Source organism: Pogoniulus pusillus, chromosome 2 (assembly GCF_015220805.1).
Source record: "Pogoniulus pusillus isolate bPogPus1 chromosome 2, bPogPus1.pri, whole genome shotgun sequence".
NCBI classification, from domain to species: domain Eukaryota; kingdom Metazoa; phylum Chordata; class Aves; order Piciformes; family Lybiidae; genus Pogoniulus; species Pogoniulus pusillus.
The window spans coordinates 18,079,496-18,096,860 of record NC_087265.1 but is presented as its reverse complement, the minus strand read 5'-3'; the positions used below and the strand labels follow the sequence as shown (position 1 = coordinate 18,096,860).

General features: G+C 41.4%; 1 protein-coding gene across 2 annotated transcripts in view; it reads right to left on the bottom strand.

Moving 5' to 3' along the window:
* Positions 1-17,365, bottom strand: part of CNTNAP5 (contactin associated protein family member 5) — a 366,715-nt gene that overhangs the window by 156,140 nt on the left and 193,210 nt on the right. For both annotated transcript variants that reach the window (XM_064157679.1, XM_064157672.1), the window contains exons 9-10: positions 16,820-16,969; positions 15,238-15,409 (exon numbers count right to left, since the gene is read on the bottom strand). In XM_064157679.1, coding sequence (XP_064013749.1) covers positions 15,238-15,409; positions 16,820-16,969 — 322 coding nt within the window. The remainder of the gene's footprint in view (positions 1-15,237; positions 15,410-16,819; positions 16,970-17,365) is intronic.

Genomic DNA, 17,365 nt, shown 5'->3' with positions numbered 1-17,365 from the left:
CAAAGACAATTTTTCTTTTCCATGCTGGAAATCATTTCCTTTATCAGTGTGAACAGATGTAAAATAAATCTAAAAGAAAACAAAATCAAGCAAACAAACAAACAGGCATTTATGCAATTCTAAAAATTTGTCACAAAGCTAAGTTTTCCTTCTTTCTGATATTTGAAAAATCTGATGACTGAACTTTTAAAATATATTTCATGACTGGTCACCTTCTCACACTCTGCACTTGCATATCACTGTGAAAGCAACATTTTGAAGATCTGAATATTGATGCCAACTGCTCTTAGGCATGTGGCTGGGACAGAATCGTGGGAGGGAGGAAGTTGTGCTGCTGTTGGCACACGTGAAGGGGAAAAAGCCTGTTACCTATGTCTTAGGTAAAAGGCCTTTTTTAAAGATATGATTGCTTTGTTGTTATAACACCTACATTTTTAAGACAGGTAACTGTGCTGACTGACAGCTTGGCTTGGCATCAGCAGAAAAGATGTAATGCAAATAAATCTAGAAATGAAAAAAGGAAAGCAAATAAGCCACCCTGTACGGACAGCTGTTCCATTTAGAATTCATCATTTTACAAAGCAAAAGCCATCTGCAAAAATCAAACAAACAAACAAGCACAGGACATTATATTCTACATGCATCCTCACAGATGGCTTTTAATTTATCATGGGGCTGCACATCCCTTGACTTTTGACTCTAAAGGAAGAGCAAAGGAGGTCTATTCAGGTACTGCCCCAAAACTCAATTTCACATTCAAGCTGGATTTCAAAAGCCACTTAAGTAACCTTCTACCAACCCCTAAACTGCCTTTTTACCTTCACATAGGTCTCATTGAGGGCAATTTTTTTTTTCCAGAACTAGCAGAAAGTCCTTTCACTGTATTAAAGACAAAAGCTAAGTATCTCAAACTCAAAAATCTTTCCACATGTACAAGCAGTTTCAGTTAGAGAAAGGAGTTCACCCTGTTTAAACTAGTTCTATAGTTCCCTTAGAGAATCTATTGAATGTATTTCAAGGGACAGATCAGCACTGCTCTTAGTTATTCTGCAGTGGTATCAGCGAAATGAGATTTGAATTCAGAACCATTGCATTCCTTCATGTGAAAATAAACAAATTGTCTGGAAAAGAATAAGGCAAATTTAAAACACAATCTGTCTTCAAAACAGATCCAGTGATGTGAATATGGGAAATTAATGTGAAGAACCTGTCTTTGTTTTGCATTCTGTTTCTACAGACAAGTGCTCCCTTTATGAGCCTGAATCATTGTTTTCTGCAGCTGCTCTTGCATGTGTTAAACAAAGTCAGGGAAAACAAAAACCCATAAAATTAAGGCAGGCCAGACAAAACCAAACCATGGCATACCTCAAATAATCTGAGCATTCTCTCCCATTCACATTAAAGACACACAAAGGGCAAAAAATCCCTCCTCTTCAGAGGCAGTGTCTTCTATTGTGACTGACTAGTTTTATAAACTTTGCTTTGTACAAACATGTTCTTCTTTTACAGCGACTACAGAGCAAACTCAACTGACAGTAAAAAGTTCATACACTACTTCAAGTGAAGTTTTTCTGTGTCTTGTCCATCCACCCTAAAACTTGTGTGGTATAAAGGGAGTTTTCAAGATTCACACTCCAAAATGAGCTACCTCCTCATGGTTTAAATAGAATTACAGAATGGTCCACATTGGAAGTGACCTCAAAGATCATCTAGTGTCCCCCCCCCCCCCCCTCGCCATAGGCAGGGACACCTCCCACTAGAACAGGTTGCTCAAGGACACATCCAACATGGCCTTGAACGTCTCAACAAAGGGAGCATCCACAACCTCCCTGGGCAACCTGTTCCAGTGCCTCACCACTCTCACTGTAAAGAACCCCTTCCTAACATCTAGTTTGAATCTCCCCTCTTCCAGTTTAAACCCCATTACCCCTCGTCCTGTCATTACAAGACCTTGTTAATAGTCCCTCCGCAGCCTTCTTGTAGGTCCTCTACAGATAGGCCAAGGCCACTGTAAGGTCTCCTCGAAGCCTTCTCTTCTCCAGGCTGAAAAGCCCCAACTCTTGTATCCCCTCCTCATAGCAGAGGTGCTCCAGCCCTCTGAGCATCTTCGTGGCACTCCTCTGGACTTGCTCCAACAGTTCAATGTCCTTCTTGTATTGGAGGCTCCAGAACTGTACACAGTACTCCAGGTGGCGTCTGACTAGAGCAGAGTAAAGGAGGAGAATCACCTCCCTTGCCCTGCTGGCAACACTTCTCTTGATGCAGCCCAGGACACTGTTGCTGTCTGGGATGCACGTGCACACTGCCAGTTCATGTTGAGCTTTTCATTAACCCAGACTCCCAGGGCTGCTCTTCAGTCATTTGCCACCCAGCCTGGATTTGTGCCCGGAACTGCACTGACTCAGGTGCAGGACCTCACACTTGGCCTTGTTGAATTTCATGAGCTTGGCCTGGGCCCACCTCTCCAGCCTGTCCAGGTCCCTCTGGATGGCATCCCTGCCCTCTAGCAAGTCAACTGTGCCACACAGCTTGGTGTCATCTGCAAACGTGCTGAGGGCGCACTTGCTTCCTCCATCTAGATCACTAATAAAGACATTAAACAGCACTGGTCCCAGCACTGACCCAGAGAGATGCCACTTGTCACTGGTCTCCAGGCAGGCATTGTGCACTTGATCACCACTCCCTGTGTGTGACCATTCAGCCAATTCCTTCTCCAGCGACTGGTCTACCCATTGAGTCCCTGGTTTTCCAGTTTGGCGACCAGGATGTCATGTGGGACAGAGTCAAATGCCTTACTCAGGTCCATGTAGATGATGTCTGTTGTCTTTCCCTTGTCCATGGTTGTTGTGAGGTCATCATAAAAGGCCACTAAGTTTGTCAGGCGTGATTTGCCCTTGGTGAAGCCATGGTTGAATCACCTCTGTTTTGTCTTCCATTTGCCTTGACAGAGTCTTTAGGAGGATCTGCTCCATGATCTCATCAGGCACAGAGGTGAAACTGACTACAAGCTTCAGTGCATGCCCTGGTACTTGTAAATATGTCCAGTGAAGTCTATGTTGGAAATAGGCAAGACACAAAAGCTCAGGGGGAAAATAATTACTCACAGGACTGAAATCATCTTTTTAAGGTGATACAAATGATCAAAAGCTGGGTCATCTCATTTAACCTATATTCTTACCTTGAAATGTTAGATTACATGATCCCTGAGGTCCTTTCCAACCCGGTATTCTATGTATCTATGAACTCATCCTACCACCCATTCATTTCCTACCATCCAAACTCAAATAGTGTTATCTGAAAACATCTGACTCATTGCTATAAAACCAGGAAGGGAAAACGTAAGAGGATTTCCTGAATTGAAAAAAATAATCTAGAGTATGAAACAATTGACATTTCTGCAAGGACACAAAATGCTGAAAATAACAATGCTAGAGAGGATGACAAGAATGGATGCCCAATTGTGGGTGATGGTATATTGTGTTGGTTTCTGGGTAGGGTTTGTTTTGGGGTTTTTTTGGTAGTGGGTTTCATTTTTTTAACAGTTTCTGTAATGCACTGCAGGTATTTGTGTGAGAGTGACTGTAATATTAAGTGTTTGCTTTTTCAGTCCCACCCTGGGACTGTAATAAATAAAATTAAAACTCACTGGGCATAATTAGGCAGAATATTTTCTCATTTGCATGGCCAACTTTGAGGGAGCAGAGGGTGGGAAATCTAAAAAAAACCAAAAGTTTGGTTTCTGCTGCAGGGCATACATTACATCTTAGAGGAGATTTGGGAAACACAAAAAAGAGACTGTGCTTTCATCAGATTTATCCTAACATCTTTCACCTGTAATAGTAATTAATTTCCCAAAGGCCTATTTTGACAGTACAACACATGAAGTGATGTTAAGTTGCTAAAAGAAAAGGAAGAAAAAGTTAAAAAAAAATATTTCTTGCAAGCAAAAATTAATAGTAAAATCTAAAGAAATCTACAAAGGAAGTAGGCATAAAGCAAGATTTAAAAGGTCAACTCCGTTTAGCACGAAAAAAAGAACACTTTAAGCTAATTTAGTTAGAAAATGTTATGAAGAATATTCATAGATAAAACACTGATAGGGACAAAAGGATAGAGAATAAAGACACAATCTGTTCTCTCTGACTTGAGTAGTACTGAGAAGTAAACTCATGAATCGGCTTAGCTTGCTTCTTCCCAATGAGGTAAACTGTAAATGCCAATTCCATTGCAATGATTCTTATGAATACCACCGCATCCTGCCTTCTCCAATTCTTTTTTGCTAGAAGAATTGGAATACACAGATGAATCCTGGTTTAATCAGTATGGTAATATCAGTGTGTGCTTGTGTCTGCCCATTGATGCTACAGAGATGAAACACTGCAAGATTCATAAGAAAATATTAAGTCAGGTTTGTTTTCCTTGTTGCAGATCTCTGGAATTCCCAGGGTGTCCTGCAAGACGTGTCATCTGACCATCTGCCAAGGTGGATTCAACATAAATCTATTTTTTTCCCTTTTTTGCTTCCCCAGCTCACTTCAGCAAACTGAAGTTCCCCGTAGTGTCCTTGACAAGTACTGTTAGTATTTGCTATAGCAAGGGCAAGGTGCCAGCCAAATAAAAATAGGATAACTCAGTCAAAGCTTCATCAGCACAAAATCAAAATGAGCTGCAGCAATCAGATGAAAGCACCCTAGCAGTTGTAGACACTGAGAGAAATGCATGCATTTATCTATGCCTTCATGCAAATCTGAGCCTAAAGGAAAGCTGACTCCAAACACCCTCATAGCTTATTTATGAATAATGACAGGTTCAACACATAAATGGCCTTCTTAATCCCAAGTCTACCTAGCCTCATATACTCTACTACAAATGGTGTATAGTACTTAATATAACAGTGCATGTACATGCTTTGCATCTTCATCTGCCTTAGTACTACCCCTTTCAGGTTTGATACCAAACATTCTAGGGCTTCAAGCTATTTCAAGAGTAGCAAAATAATGAAATTTCAGGCTCCTTAACAGAGTTTTCTCTGTCACTGGCCAGTTTAAATACCACATCCTTTGTTGTGGGGAGCTTTCTCCTGCAACGAGGTATGGAACGTAAACATCAGGCCCTGTGATGGGAAGTGTCCTTGGAGCCTCACAGGCTCCCAGGGGCCTAGGCTGAGGACTATGAGCAACACACGCACAGCTGTCAGGGGGTGGGATCTGCTGGCCCCTGGGGCGGACACAGCCCCAGGCGGCTGACCCTGGCCAGCCCCCCTGGGTGGTACTCACAGGTTGTTTACCACAGGTAACCTATCTCTGCCTTATACATAACTTGGGGCCAATCTGTACTGTCCACTTGTGCCAGCCCCAGGCTGGCTGGAAACACCTCCTCTGAGCACTATATAAGACACTGCACTACCCTAATAAAGTTGTACTGATGCACAGATGCCTAGAAGCTGCTGTCTCGAGTCATCAGTACCCCGATCTCACCTCTTGCCAGCCTCCGTACCCCAACACTTTGTGACAAGGTTTGAGGAGTTCAAAGTAGTAATGTAACCAATGCCATCATTAAGGATGTGACTCAAGATGATGCATCACATCACAGGATGTGCCTCAAAAAGTCTGATGGAAGTCCATCCTGAAGGGCAAAGGACACAATCTGCATGAGACCTGTCAAATCAGAGGAAAATGAGGCCAGTTTCCCCCCCAGCTGTTTGGCACAATCTATACCTACTGTAATGATTCTGAAGCACTTTTCTTTACAGAGTTTGGAGGAACTGGTAGGGGAAACTACACCAGATCTTGCCTCTCCATGCACACACAGAGTGCCAGAACTTCTGGAAATGGAAACTTCTTTTCTGTGACTAATGATTGCTTAATAGTTTGTCCCATTGTTTGCAAGAAGTGGATGAGATTAACCAACCCATGCCTACATGCTTCAGGCAATACCATAGCCCTTGACGATGTATCCCACACAGCCCTTGTGCTGTATTCCAAGGGGTACATCTGCTATAAGAGCAGACAGCCTTGCTAAGCCCAAAGGGAGCCTCTGTGTCATATGATGAAGGGTTGAAAATTACAGTGTTTCTGGACTGAGATTGAATGATTTTCCGGCACATTTTCATAATATCCATGGCAATTCTTGAGCCACAGTATCTCTTGAGCCCACATTCCTGCATTTATTCTCTTAACAGAGCACCAACCACAGCAAACAACCAATCAGCCTCTGGACTGAAGATAGTACATCTCATTGAAAAATCTGCCATTCTAGCCAGTTGCTGAATGGGAAATCCCAGAGCTTCTTAACAGTGTGGCCAAATTCGTGGCATCTGCATATTTGTTTTCCTACCCATTTAATTTATTTTTAAAGGAGAGGCTGCCTGAATTTCCTCCAGGCTATGCCTGCCATTGTTTGCCCACACATGTACAAACCCATGCTCCCATTATTCCACATAAGAAGAGAAAATGTAGTGCAGAAAATACTAGTACTTGGCAAAATACACAATTAGATACCAATGTATTTTGAGATTAGCACTGCTATGGCAAAACATTTTGGCTTTGAACGACAGTGATACAAAGATCTGCTGACAAAGAAAAGTTTCTTTTTGAAATGGTAAGGAATTTGGGCTTTCTAGTCCTACAGTTATCACCTCCCTTTGGACTTCAGATCAACAGTGCCTCTCCAATTTCCTTACTCTGACAGTGTCACAGCAAAGATGAGAATGAAATAAGAGTACTCTATTGAATAATTTGCCAGTTTCCAGTTTCTTATGGATTCATGTATGCCTTACTGGCTTTTCCCTTTATATTTGACCTCTATCTACAGCATCTAACAACATCCAATTTGATGCTGTGTAAGATTTGAATTTGTGGTAAAGAGAAAATTCTTTTTTATTATTCACTGACTCTTATAGTCTGAACTGCACTTGGAACAACTTTTAAGTGGCTCAGAGAGGATGTACTTCTTGTAAAGGACTGGTAAGGTCAAGGTTGAGGTCCGTGAATACATCCAACTGGATCTGCATTTCATCTTTCAGCAATTGAAATATAGATTGCAAAGGGGTCAATACACAGTTGCTGGTTTGATTTACTAATGGAAAGATGTCTCCATAGTCATCCAGTGCCTCAGCACCCATTTCTCTAATAGCTTAAAGACAAAGCACCCATTTCTCTAAAGCTTAAAGATCCTCATTTAGGCCACATTTGAAAAATGGAACAGACACCTCAACTCCAAGAAGCCACAAGATAGTGTGAAAATGAAGAGACAAGGGAGAATGGAGAGAAGGAAATCACGTTACTGTTCATCAAAAACAAAAACACAGCCTAAGATGAACATTTATAGGCATCATGGAATCTGCAAAAAAAGAAATTCCAAGAAAAAAGAAGGCAACGTATTTTTCAATCACAGAGATCCATCCTGCTGCTGCAGAAATGAATGTCTTTCTTGAAGCAAAAAGCAAATCAGGGAAGTGATAAATGAGTAGTAGCTGTTGCTCCTTCTCCTTCATTTCCTTACTCTACAAAATTTAACACATATATATCATGTTAAAAAAAAAAAAAGAGGAAAAAAAAAAAGGAAAAAAAGCTGCAAATGCATTATCTCTGGGTTACATGGTCCCCCTCCCGACCATAGCACTGCCTTTGAGTGAGAGATACATCTATCAAATAAGCTTTCTCACATGTGGGAGAAATCCTGAGCTGAATTCCTGAAAAAATATTTCCATGGTTTTGGTTTCTTTTGTTATTTGGGTTTTGCTAGTTTTTTGGGTGGTTTGTTTTTTTTTTTTTTTTTTTTTTTTCTTAAGCAGTGTTATTGTTGTTGACATTTCAGAACTCCTGAAGCAACAACAAGACACAGATGTTCCAGCTGAAGGAGAAGCCTGAGAGAATGCAACAGAATTACACAGAGCTGGAGGGAACTCAGTAGATCACATAGTCCATGCTCACACCCCAAGGCAGATCACCTATACCTGTGTTTGTTGTTTCTCACAGACTCATCTAACCTATTCTTAAAGCATTCCAGTGACAGAAACTTGACAGTCTCCTCAGGCAGCCAATGCCGTGACTTCCATACATTCTTGTCAGGAAATATGATTACTCCCTTCTGCACTGCAGCAGCCTTCCAGCATCTGAGGACCATAAGGCTGCCTTCCCTTAGCAATCTCTTGTGGATAAAGTAGCAGAGCTTAATAAATCTTCAAAGGTTATGTTTTCTAGATCTATTTTTTTTCCATATAGACAGGGGCATTCAAGAAACAGTTTGGGCTTTAAATATACTGAATATATGCTTAGAATTGTCAGTTACCACAAATTTCAAAATAAAGGCTGTACATGCTAAGACTTTGATATCTTGGTATCAATATTATATCTCAGGAGTCAGGTTTACACCAGCAAGCAACTGATCTGAGGTTGCTACACATGACAGAACTGAATCAGAATCTCAGATCTGAAAATCACTACTAGCACTAGAGAAAACAGTACTTCTGTTACTGCTCTCCAAATCCACAGGTTATGTTTCTTTCAGTTTGAGAACCCTCCATTCTGCCACACACATATGCCAGGGAAAGGAAGCATTTTCATCTCTGGAGACAGCAGCCTCTTTCCTTTCATCAGTGTTAAAAAGACTGAAAGGAGAGCTGTGCACCAGCCACACTATCCAGACGGCTGCTGCATTAGATGCTGCTGTGATTTCTTACCCTGTTGAAAGTTTCTAAACCCTCATCCCTAATCCATATCCATGAGGCTAACAGGCTCAAGAAGTTTTTGCAAATACTGTAATACACTGAAGGGAGAAATGTGTTAAGTGAACACATCATTAGGAAAGAGACATCCTGTTGTATTGGTTTTGTGTTTGTGTTTTTGGGTTTTTTTCCTCTAAACTGGATGTACTTAGGAAAGTCATTCCGGCTCCTATCTTTAAGCCCCTAAAATGCTATCTGTAGGTTAAGGACAGGGAGCATAGCCATACACTTAAAGCCAGAAACTTATTTGAGCTCAAAAAAAAAGGGAGTATTCCCTTCTAACTTACGGCTTCTGTGAAAATTGGTTTTTTTTTATACTGCTTGCCACTTCCCCATCCTCTGACACTGACATCTTCCCTACAGATTAAGGGCCAAAACCAGAAAGTATTATTCTGTTTTCATTAGACTTTCTTATTTGAAAGCTTTAAGGTTTAATATGCCTTCCCCCAAGAAGATGCCTCCTTTCCTGAAAATTACTTACAGTGCAAAATACAGAGAGTAAAGGCTGCACTGTCCCTGTAGCAGTGAACTTCATCTATATCACTCTGAACTGAAAATAAATTCAAAGTGAGTCTGCATTTATTTGTTTGGGGCTATGCCAGATGGCTTTTGGTTAGAGATGGCCAATGTAGCACATATACTGATGCAAAATCTTCATAGACAAAGATATTTCTTTTCTTCAACAAAAATTCTCTGAATTCAATTTACTTCTACACAACTCTGTGTTGTTATTTTTTGTTCTGTACCATGTCTTAGAGGGAAATGTCAGCATGCTGTAAGAAAATATATTTTCTGATATATTAATACACCAACACCTGCAAACAACCTGATGTGTACTTGCACTCCTAGCCATGCAGAAATCTTTACAAAGCAGCAATGAAGAGCAATAAAGTTAAACCATTTCCCTTTATATATGGAGTAGACAGATGTCACAGCATGATGTTGTCTCATTTTGTATTTGCCTATTATTAAAATGGGTATAAATGCATTGCAGGCAGCTATGACCTGTAACAGTTTTTAACAGGACCAGTGTAAACACCACACTTTGCAACATCCTGAGAAAAGACTAGTCAACTTCTGCACTTGGACAAATACAGAAAATATAAATACTATGAATTAGGAAAAAAAAAAGTTGGACTAACAACAGGCAGTGGGCATAATGTCAAGAGTCCTACAAATGCATTACTACAGGAAAAAATGCTTCTTCCTATGAATTCTACTTTCCTGTTCAGAAAGGCACAGGGAAGAGTTTACAGAATAGCTTCTTCTTTGAAGGAAGTCCAGCTTTTTAGAGCTTGTGGGGAAGACACAGCTGATACCAATAGAAAGTGGATGCCTCTCCTTGCACAGATTGTGTCACCAAGGGACAACATGTAGGTACCATACAAGGGGAGGGCAGACCAGAGATGACTTGAAATCATAGAATCGTAGAATGGTTTAGGTTGGAAGGAATCTCAAGGATCATCTAGTTCCAACAACCCCACCGCCCCTGGCCATAGGCAGGGACACCTCCCACTAGAACAGGTTGCTCAAGGACACATCCAACATGGCCTTGAACGTCTCAACAAAGGGAGCATCCACAACCTCCCTGGGCAACCTGTTCCAGTGCCTCACCACTCTCACTGTAAAGAATCCCTTCCTAACATCTAGTTTGAATCTCCCCTCTTCCAGTTTAAACCCCATTACCCCTCGTCCTGTCATTACAAGACCTTGTTAATAGTCCCTCCACAGCCTTCTTGTAGGTCCTCTTCAGATAGGCCAAGGCCACTGTAAGGTCTCCTCGAAGCCTTCTCTTCTCCAGGCTGAAAAGCCCCAACTCTTGTATCCCCTCCTCATAGCAGAGGTGCTCCAGCCCTCTGAGCATCTTCGTGGCACTCCTCTGGACTTGCTCCAACAGTTCAATGTCCTTCTTGTATTGGAGGCTCCAGAACTGTACACAGTACTCCAGGTGGCGTCTGACTAGAGCAGAGTAAAGGAGGAGAATCACCTCCCTTGCCCTGCTGGCAACACTTCTCTTGATGCAGCCCAGGACACCGTTGCTGTCTGGGATGCACGTGCACACTGCCAGTTCATGTTGAGCTTTTCATTAACCCAGACTCCCAGGGCTGCTCTTCAGTCATTTGCCACCCAGCCTGGATTTGTGCCTGGAACTGCACTGACTCAGGTGCAGGACCTTACATTTGGCCTTGTTGAATTTCATGAGCTTGGCCTGGGCCCACCTCTCCAGCCTGTCCAGGTCCCTCTGGATGGCATCCCTGCCCTCTAGCAAGTCAACTGTGCCACACAACTTGGTGTCATCTGCAAATGTGCTGAGGGCGCACTTGCTTCCTCCATCTAGATCACTAATAAAGACATTAAATAGCACTGGTCCCAGCACTGACCCCTGAGGGACACCGCTTGTCACTGGTCTCCAGGTGGACATTGTGCCACTGATCACCAGTCTCTGCATGCAATTATCCAGCCAATTCCTTATCCAGAAAGTGGTCCATCCATCAAGTCCATGTTTTTCCAGTTTGGTGATCAGTAGTGGTAAGAACATTAGTAATGCAGGTAGTGCAGATGAGGACTAGAAACAAGCAGTCTTTTAATAGGAGGTAGTGCTAACTAGCCTTCTTGCCTTCTTCCATCATCAGGAATGTTCATATTGCTGTGTTTAACTCCAGACTGCACAACATCTTAATGTCCTACCAAAAGCATGACTTTTCAATGCATCATCTGCTAATCCCAGCTCTTGCAGATACATCCTCAACTACTCAGGACCAGAGTAGCTACTAGAGGTGGCCTCATTCACAGGATCACTGAGGTTGCAAAAGCATTTAGAAGTCTCTAGTAAAAGCCCTCTGGTTATAGCAGGTCAGCCACAGGGTCAGATCGATGTTGACCTTCATGTCTCCATAAGCATCTTCACTTGGCTGGTCCCTCAGCCACCAAATGGAAAGACAGCAAAACTCAATATATTTTATGGACAACCTCATTTTTCGTGTGTACTTTCTGATAGCTCAGCTAGTGATAAGGCATTGAGATCCCAAGAAATAGTTACTGACAGATGGAACTAACAAATATAGGGAAACAGAAGGCATTCATGCCAAGTTCACTTGAGCACACATATAGTTCAAACACTAGAGATGAGATTTGATGAGATATTAAGGTTTAGTCCCCACAGACGGCTCCGTCCTGGGGTGGAGAAGGTTGTGGGAGTGTATAATATGCCTACACAACTAGATTCTCTGTCAAAAACATACTGCTGGCATCAGTTGTAGTCCCAGTTTATCATTTGTCAAAACAAAGTCATTAATTCTCTTTTGAAGATCAGGCACAAGTTGCAGTGACCTCCCTAACCACCACTTTCATGAATGATCTTGGTCTACAAGCCTGTAACAAATAAACTGCTTTCCAAATAGTGGCATATTCCTCAAAAGAGTTTTTTTGCTTAGATAACGAAGACAAATGTGCCATTTACATGTTAATTAAACTACATAATTCCCACGTGATAACATTACAAAACCACATGCTTTACAGTGCACACAGCAGTAAATTGTAGGAAAGGGGAGATCACTTTTTTTCTGAAAGGAGATGCTTCTACAAAGTTTTATTACACTTTACACAGAGTGAATGAGCAGCTGGATATTAGGCAACTGGAACCAGACCCTAACTTTCCTATACTGCACTGCTGTGATACAGAGCACTAGTTGGTGACTAGTTGAATTACCGTGACTGAAAGTATCAGACATTTTGTGCAGTGAAACAATCTGAACAAGATTTGAAAACAAACCCAGCAGTACACCATGCAGGCTAGGTAGCAATTTACATTTGAATTAAAATCTCCTAAACCTTTTTATGCATAGTTTCTGGTAACCAATTCATAGAATAGAATCACAGAATCAACCAGTTATGCTGCAATACTGTGATACTGTGTGATACTGTAATACAGGTTTGCAGAACCTAGAATTTTCGTAAATGGTTAGGAGGGGCACACCACAACGTGGCAGGCTTCTCTCTTCCCTTTCAGGGCACATCCACTAAAATGCAAACCTAGCCAAAAGAGAATCACTTTTGCCAGTTGCAAAGGAAATCTGTTTTTTCCCCCTTTTGTAATCTAACAGGGTTTTGAAATCTTGTCTACTAAATAATCTAGGCAGTGATACCACAGATGCCAGCCACTCCTCCAGCCTCCTATCATCAGCAAAATTGCTTGTTCCTTCATCCAGCTCCTCGATGAAGATGTTGAACAAGACTGAACCAAATATTAATCTCTGGAGAACAGCACTAGCTACAGGCCTCCAACTAGATCATGCACAATTGATCACAACTCTGTGCACTCTGTCATTCGGCTACTTCTCAATCCACCTAACTGTCCACTCCTCTAACCATCTAATCCTACTCTTACCTATGAGGATGTTATGGGAGACAGTTTCAAAAGCCTTGCTGAAGTTGAGACAAATAACATTCACTGCTCTGCTTTCATCTACCTAGCTGGTCACATCATCATAGAAGGCTATCAGATTGGTCAAGCATCATTTTCCCTTCCAGAATCCATGCTGACTATACCTGCTAATCTTCCTTTTCTCCATATGCTTAGAGGTGATCTCCAGAATGAGCTATTCCATCACCTTTACCACAGCACCTCTGAATCATAATAGAAGAATCATATTGTTTCAAAATATAAATCATCGAATCAGAGAATCAACCAGGTTGGAAGAGACCTTCAAGATCAGCCAGTCCAACCTATCCCCCAGACCTATCCAGTCAACTAGACCATGGCACTGTCTCATCCAGGCTTTTCTACAACACCTCCAGGGATGGCAACTCCACCACCTCCCTGGGCAGCCCATTCCAATGGCAAATCACTCTCTGTGTAGCCACCTGGCTACAGCCTCCCTTCAGCTAGTTGTAGACAGCAATGAGCCTCCTCTTCTCCAGGCTAAACAACCCCAACTCACTCAGCCTCTCCTCATAGAGTTTGTGTTCCAGGCCTTTCACCAGCTTCATTGCCCTTCTCTGGACACATTCCAGCACCTCAACATCTCTCTTGAATTGAGGGGCCCAGAAGTGGACACAGTACTCAAGGTGTGGCCTGACCAGTGCTGAGTACAGGGGAAGAATAACCTCCCTTGTCCTACTGGCCACACTGTTCCTGATGCAGGCCAGGATGCCCATTGGCTCTCTTGGCTACCTGGGCACACTGCTGGCTCATCTTCAGCCTACTATCTACCAGTACGCCCATGTAGAAGGTACCTTAGAATGGTGCACTCATTCTTAAAGAATCTGTTGTTTTTTTTTTTTCCAAGAACACAGCAAAATTATTTTTCTTAGTTCTCAGGAAAGTTTACATTTTACTTCCTCTTTTAAATCAGCTGCATCTTGCCAGTTCTATTTGCCATTTCACACACACCAAGTGTGAAATTCATATGACCTTGAATTCAGCCATTGTTAAACATGGAAACAGATGTGATTAGCAGAGTCAGTATTCTCTCCATAAAAGTTAACAATCATAAACATACAAAATGAGCAGAAAGATCTCCCATAACACAGGTTTTGCCCACATTCAAAAGACTGCAGCTCCAGCAGGCTGATCTCTGCTACAGTAATCAATAATGGAGATTGGCTTTCAGCTTCACCTAAGTAACATCCAAAAAAAATTACATCCAATGCTTAAGTTCCTAGCACTTTTCCAAAATACCCTGCCTATTCCCTTAACTGAAGCACATGCAATTTACAGTAGTTTCATTTCCATTTTCAGTACTTAGCTTGATTTAAAAAAAAAAAGACAACTAACCATTACAAAATCAGAGCTTTTTATTCCATGTGCTAACTTCAAATAACACATATGCAGAAATATTTCAGAAATATTTAGATATTAAAAATCCATAGGAGACAAAGGAGAAATTATTAAATATTTTTAAAAGTCATTTGATTATTTTCCCTTTGTTCTTGCTAAGAAAAAAATCTGTGTTTCTTTTCAGGTTTCAGTTTAGGAGAGATTCGCATCAGTATTTAAACTGAGATGTGTCTCTGGCAGATATAGGCATTCAATCACATTGTCCTACTGAACAGGTAGTATGCCACAGGAGGTGTACTGTATCTTGATGATAAATGTGCTATGCTAACAAGAAAAACTGTAAATGAGCTACTTAAGCAAAACCAGCATTAATATGCTAAGCAGGTGACACATTCTGATCAATCAAATAATTTTTCCTTCTCTTTCATTTCACTCTAAAACTTCAAAGTAATCAAATGTTGTTTATGCATAAAATTTAATCCTTTCACCTATCTGCAGATAGATTGAATTTGCATACTCTATTTCCTACATATCAATCTGAAGTCAGCCTCCTGTAAGTGAAGCTATTTCCCCTCCACTTCTACTATCCTTGCTGTAATTTCTATTTTCTATTGTATCTCCATTACCCATAATGTTGCCAGATCAGAATTTTCACTTAATGTATCTGTATTTAGAGACAGCAAGAATGAAAAAAAAAAAAATAATACAAGAAAGAGGAAACAATAATTACCTGTCTTTGATGCCACACAGATCAATGTGTAAATCGCTAAAATTCCCCAGGGAACCTTGCTGAACTAAAATGAGATCCTTGGGCTGGTTATCAATAAAGATGAGCCTCATACAGCCTTGAAAAGCAGTAATGGGATTTAAACATTGGGAATCAGTGAAATTGTCAGGGCACCCTGTGGGAAAAAGAGAAGAGGCTGAGAATAATATTGGAATGTTCATCTATTTTTGTTGGGATTTCCTGATGCAAGAACTTGGAAGACATTATTCCAGGTGTTTCCATTCCTTGTACTATGCAATCTTCTGTTCTATAAATCCTTCTGTAAAGAAGAAACAAAACAAGACAAACAAACAAAACAAAACGAAACACAAAGAAATGTGGAGATTGTAAAATTATTAAAAATTAAATTCTGCTCCTGAGGCAATGCAGAGAGTGAAAGGATGAAATCCTGTGGACAATGAGCAAGAAAACCATTTGTATCTGAGTTCCCTCAGCATGTGGCCAGCTCTGAGATCCAAAAGCTTCTGCGCATCCTCACTTAGTGCTATATCCAGAGAGTTCATTGAGATTAGAGCCTCACTATGGTAAGAGGGCTGGAACACCTCTCCTATGAGGGCAGACTGAAAGAGTTGGGGCTGTTCAGTCTGGAGAAGAGGAGGCTCCCTGGTAACCTTATTGTGGCCTTCCAGTATCTGAAGGGGGCCTACAAAAAAGCTGGGGAGGGGCTTTTTAGGATATCAGGTAGTGACAGGACTAGGGGGAATGGAGCAAAGCTGGACATGGGCAGGTTCAGACTGGATGTGAGGAGGAAGCTATTCACCGAGAGAGTGGTGAGAACTCAAATGAGTTGCTCAGGGAGGTAGTTGAGGCCCCATGCCTGGAGGTGTTTAAGGCCAGGCTGGATGAGGCTCTGGCCAACCTGACCTAGGGTAGGATGTCCCTGCCTATGGAAGGTGGGTTGGAACTAGATGATCCTTGTGGTCCCTTCCAACCCTGACTGATTGTATGATTCTATGATTCTAAAGAAATGTATTAGATAAAAAGACAATTGATAATACTCCCTTTAAATAAAGTAATGCTTGCACTCTGAAAAGGAAAAGGTAGTATTTTTCAAGACAGTTCTGTTTTCAAAATTGAGGTAAATATGCATTTGTTTCCATGAGAGCACAGTACTTAAGTATCTCTGAGCCTTATGTCAATTAAGCTCTGAAATCTAAAGTGTCTGAGCATGATCAGGACAGTGATATCTACAGGAGTATTAGCAAGACTAATAGTCTTCAGACCTTTTAACTAGAAAAAACACTTGTGGCTAATACAGCTATCAAGCTTTTGCCACCTAGATGTAGGTACTCACTGGCTACTGCTATCAGGAGTCCATTTTACAGCTGTGCAAGCGGTTCTGCTCATATTCTTCAATCTTCTCTCCTACATTTATGCACTGCAGCTCAGTAGGGGGTCTAAAGTCAGTTGTTAGAACCTTTGCTCTGAGCTGCAAACAGAGTGCACCTGAGGAGACCTTCAGTGGTGAAAATCTAAATATCTGCATCATGAAAATCCCATCCTTCATCTGTCTGAATCAACCTACCTCCAAAATAGTAGCTGTTCCCAGAGTAGATCCTTGAGACAGTGGTTGCATGGCTAGCAGTGGCAGCATTGTTATCTAGTGTCAGTGTAATGCGATGTCTTCTGGCATTGATGTTAACAGAATGCCAAAGCCCATCATGAAGGTTGGTGCCTGGCAAAAAAATAAATATGAAATGTGAAAATAGAGATGCATGAGACGAGTGTGTTCTTCAAACCTCCTTTTGCTTCCAACTTGTGACTACGAACGTGGACTTGACACCAAGAAGGGAGAACAGTCAACTGAAAAATCATTATCTCTGGAAGGAAGCCATAACTGAAGAAAAGACACAAGAAAGGGAAAGTTTCTGAGAGTAAAGTCAATCATCTCACCTTCGAATATAACCTACTTCTGGTACTACAGGGACTCATCAAACTAGCCAGGCCCTTTATCTTCTTGGTAGGACATTATCATCATTTGGGGGTGGAGTTATGTCTATCTTCAGTCTGTCGGGAAATGCTCAGAGCTTACAGGAGCTCACAGAGATCACTGTTTTGCTTCTGATACTAA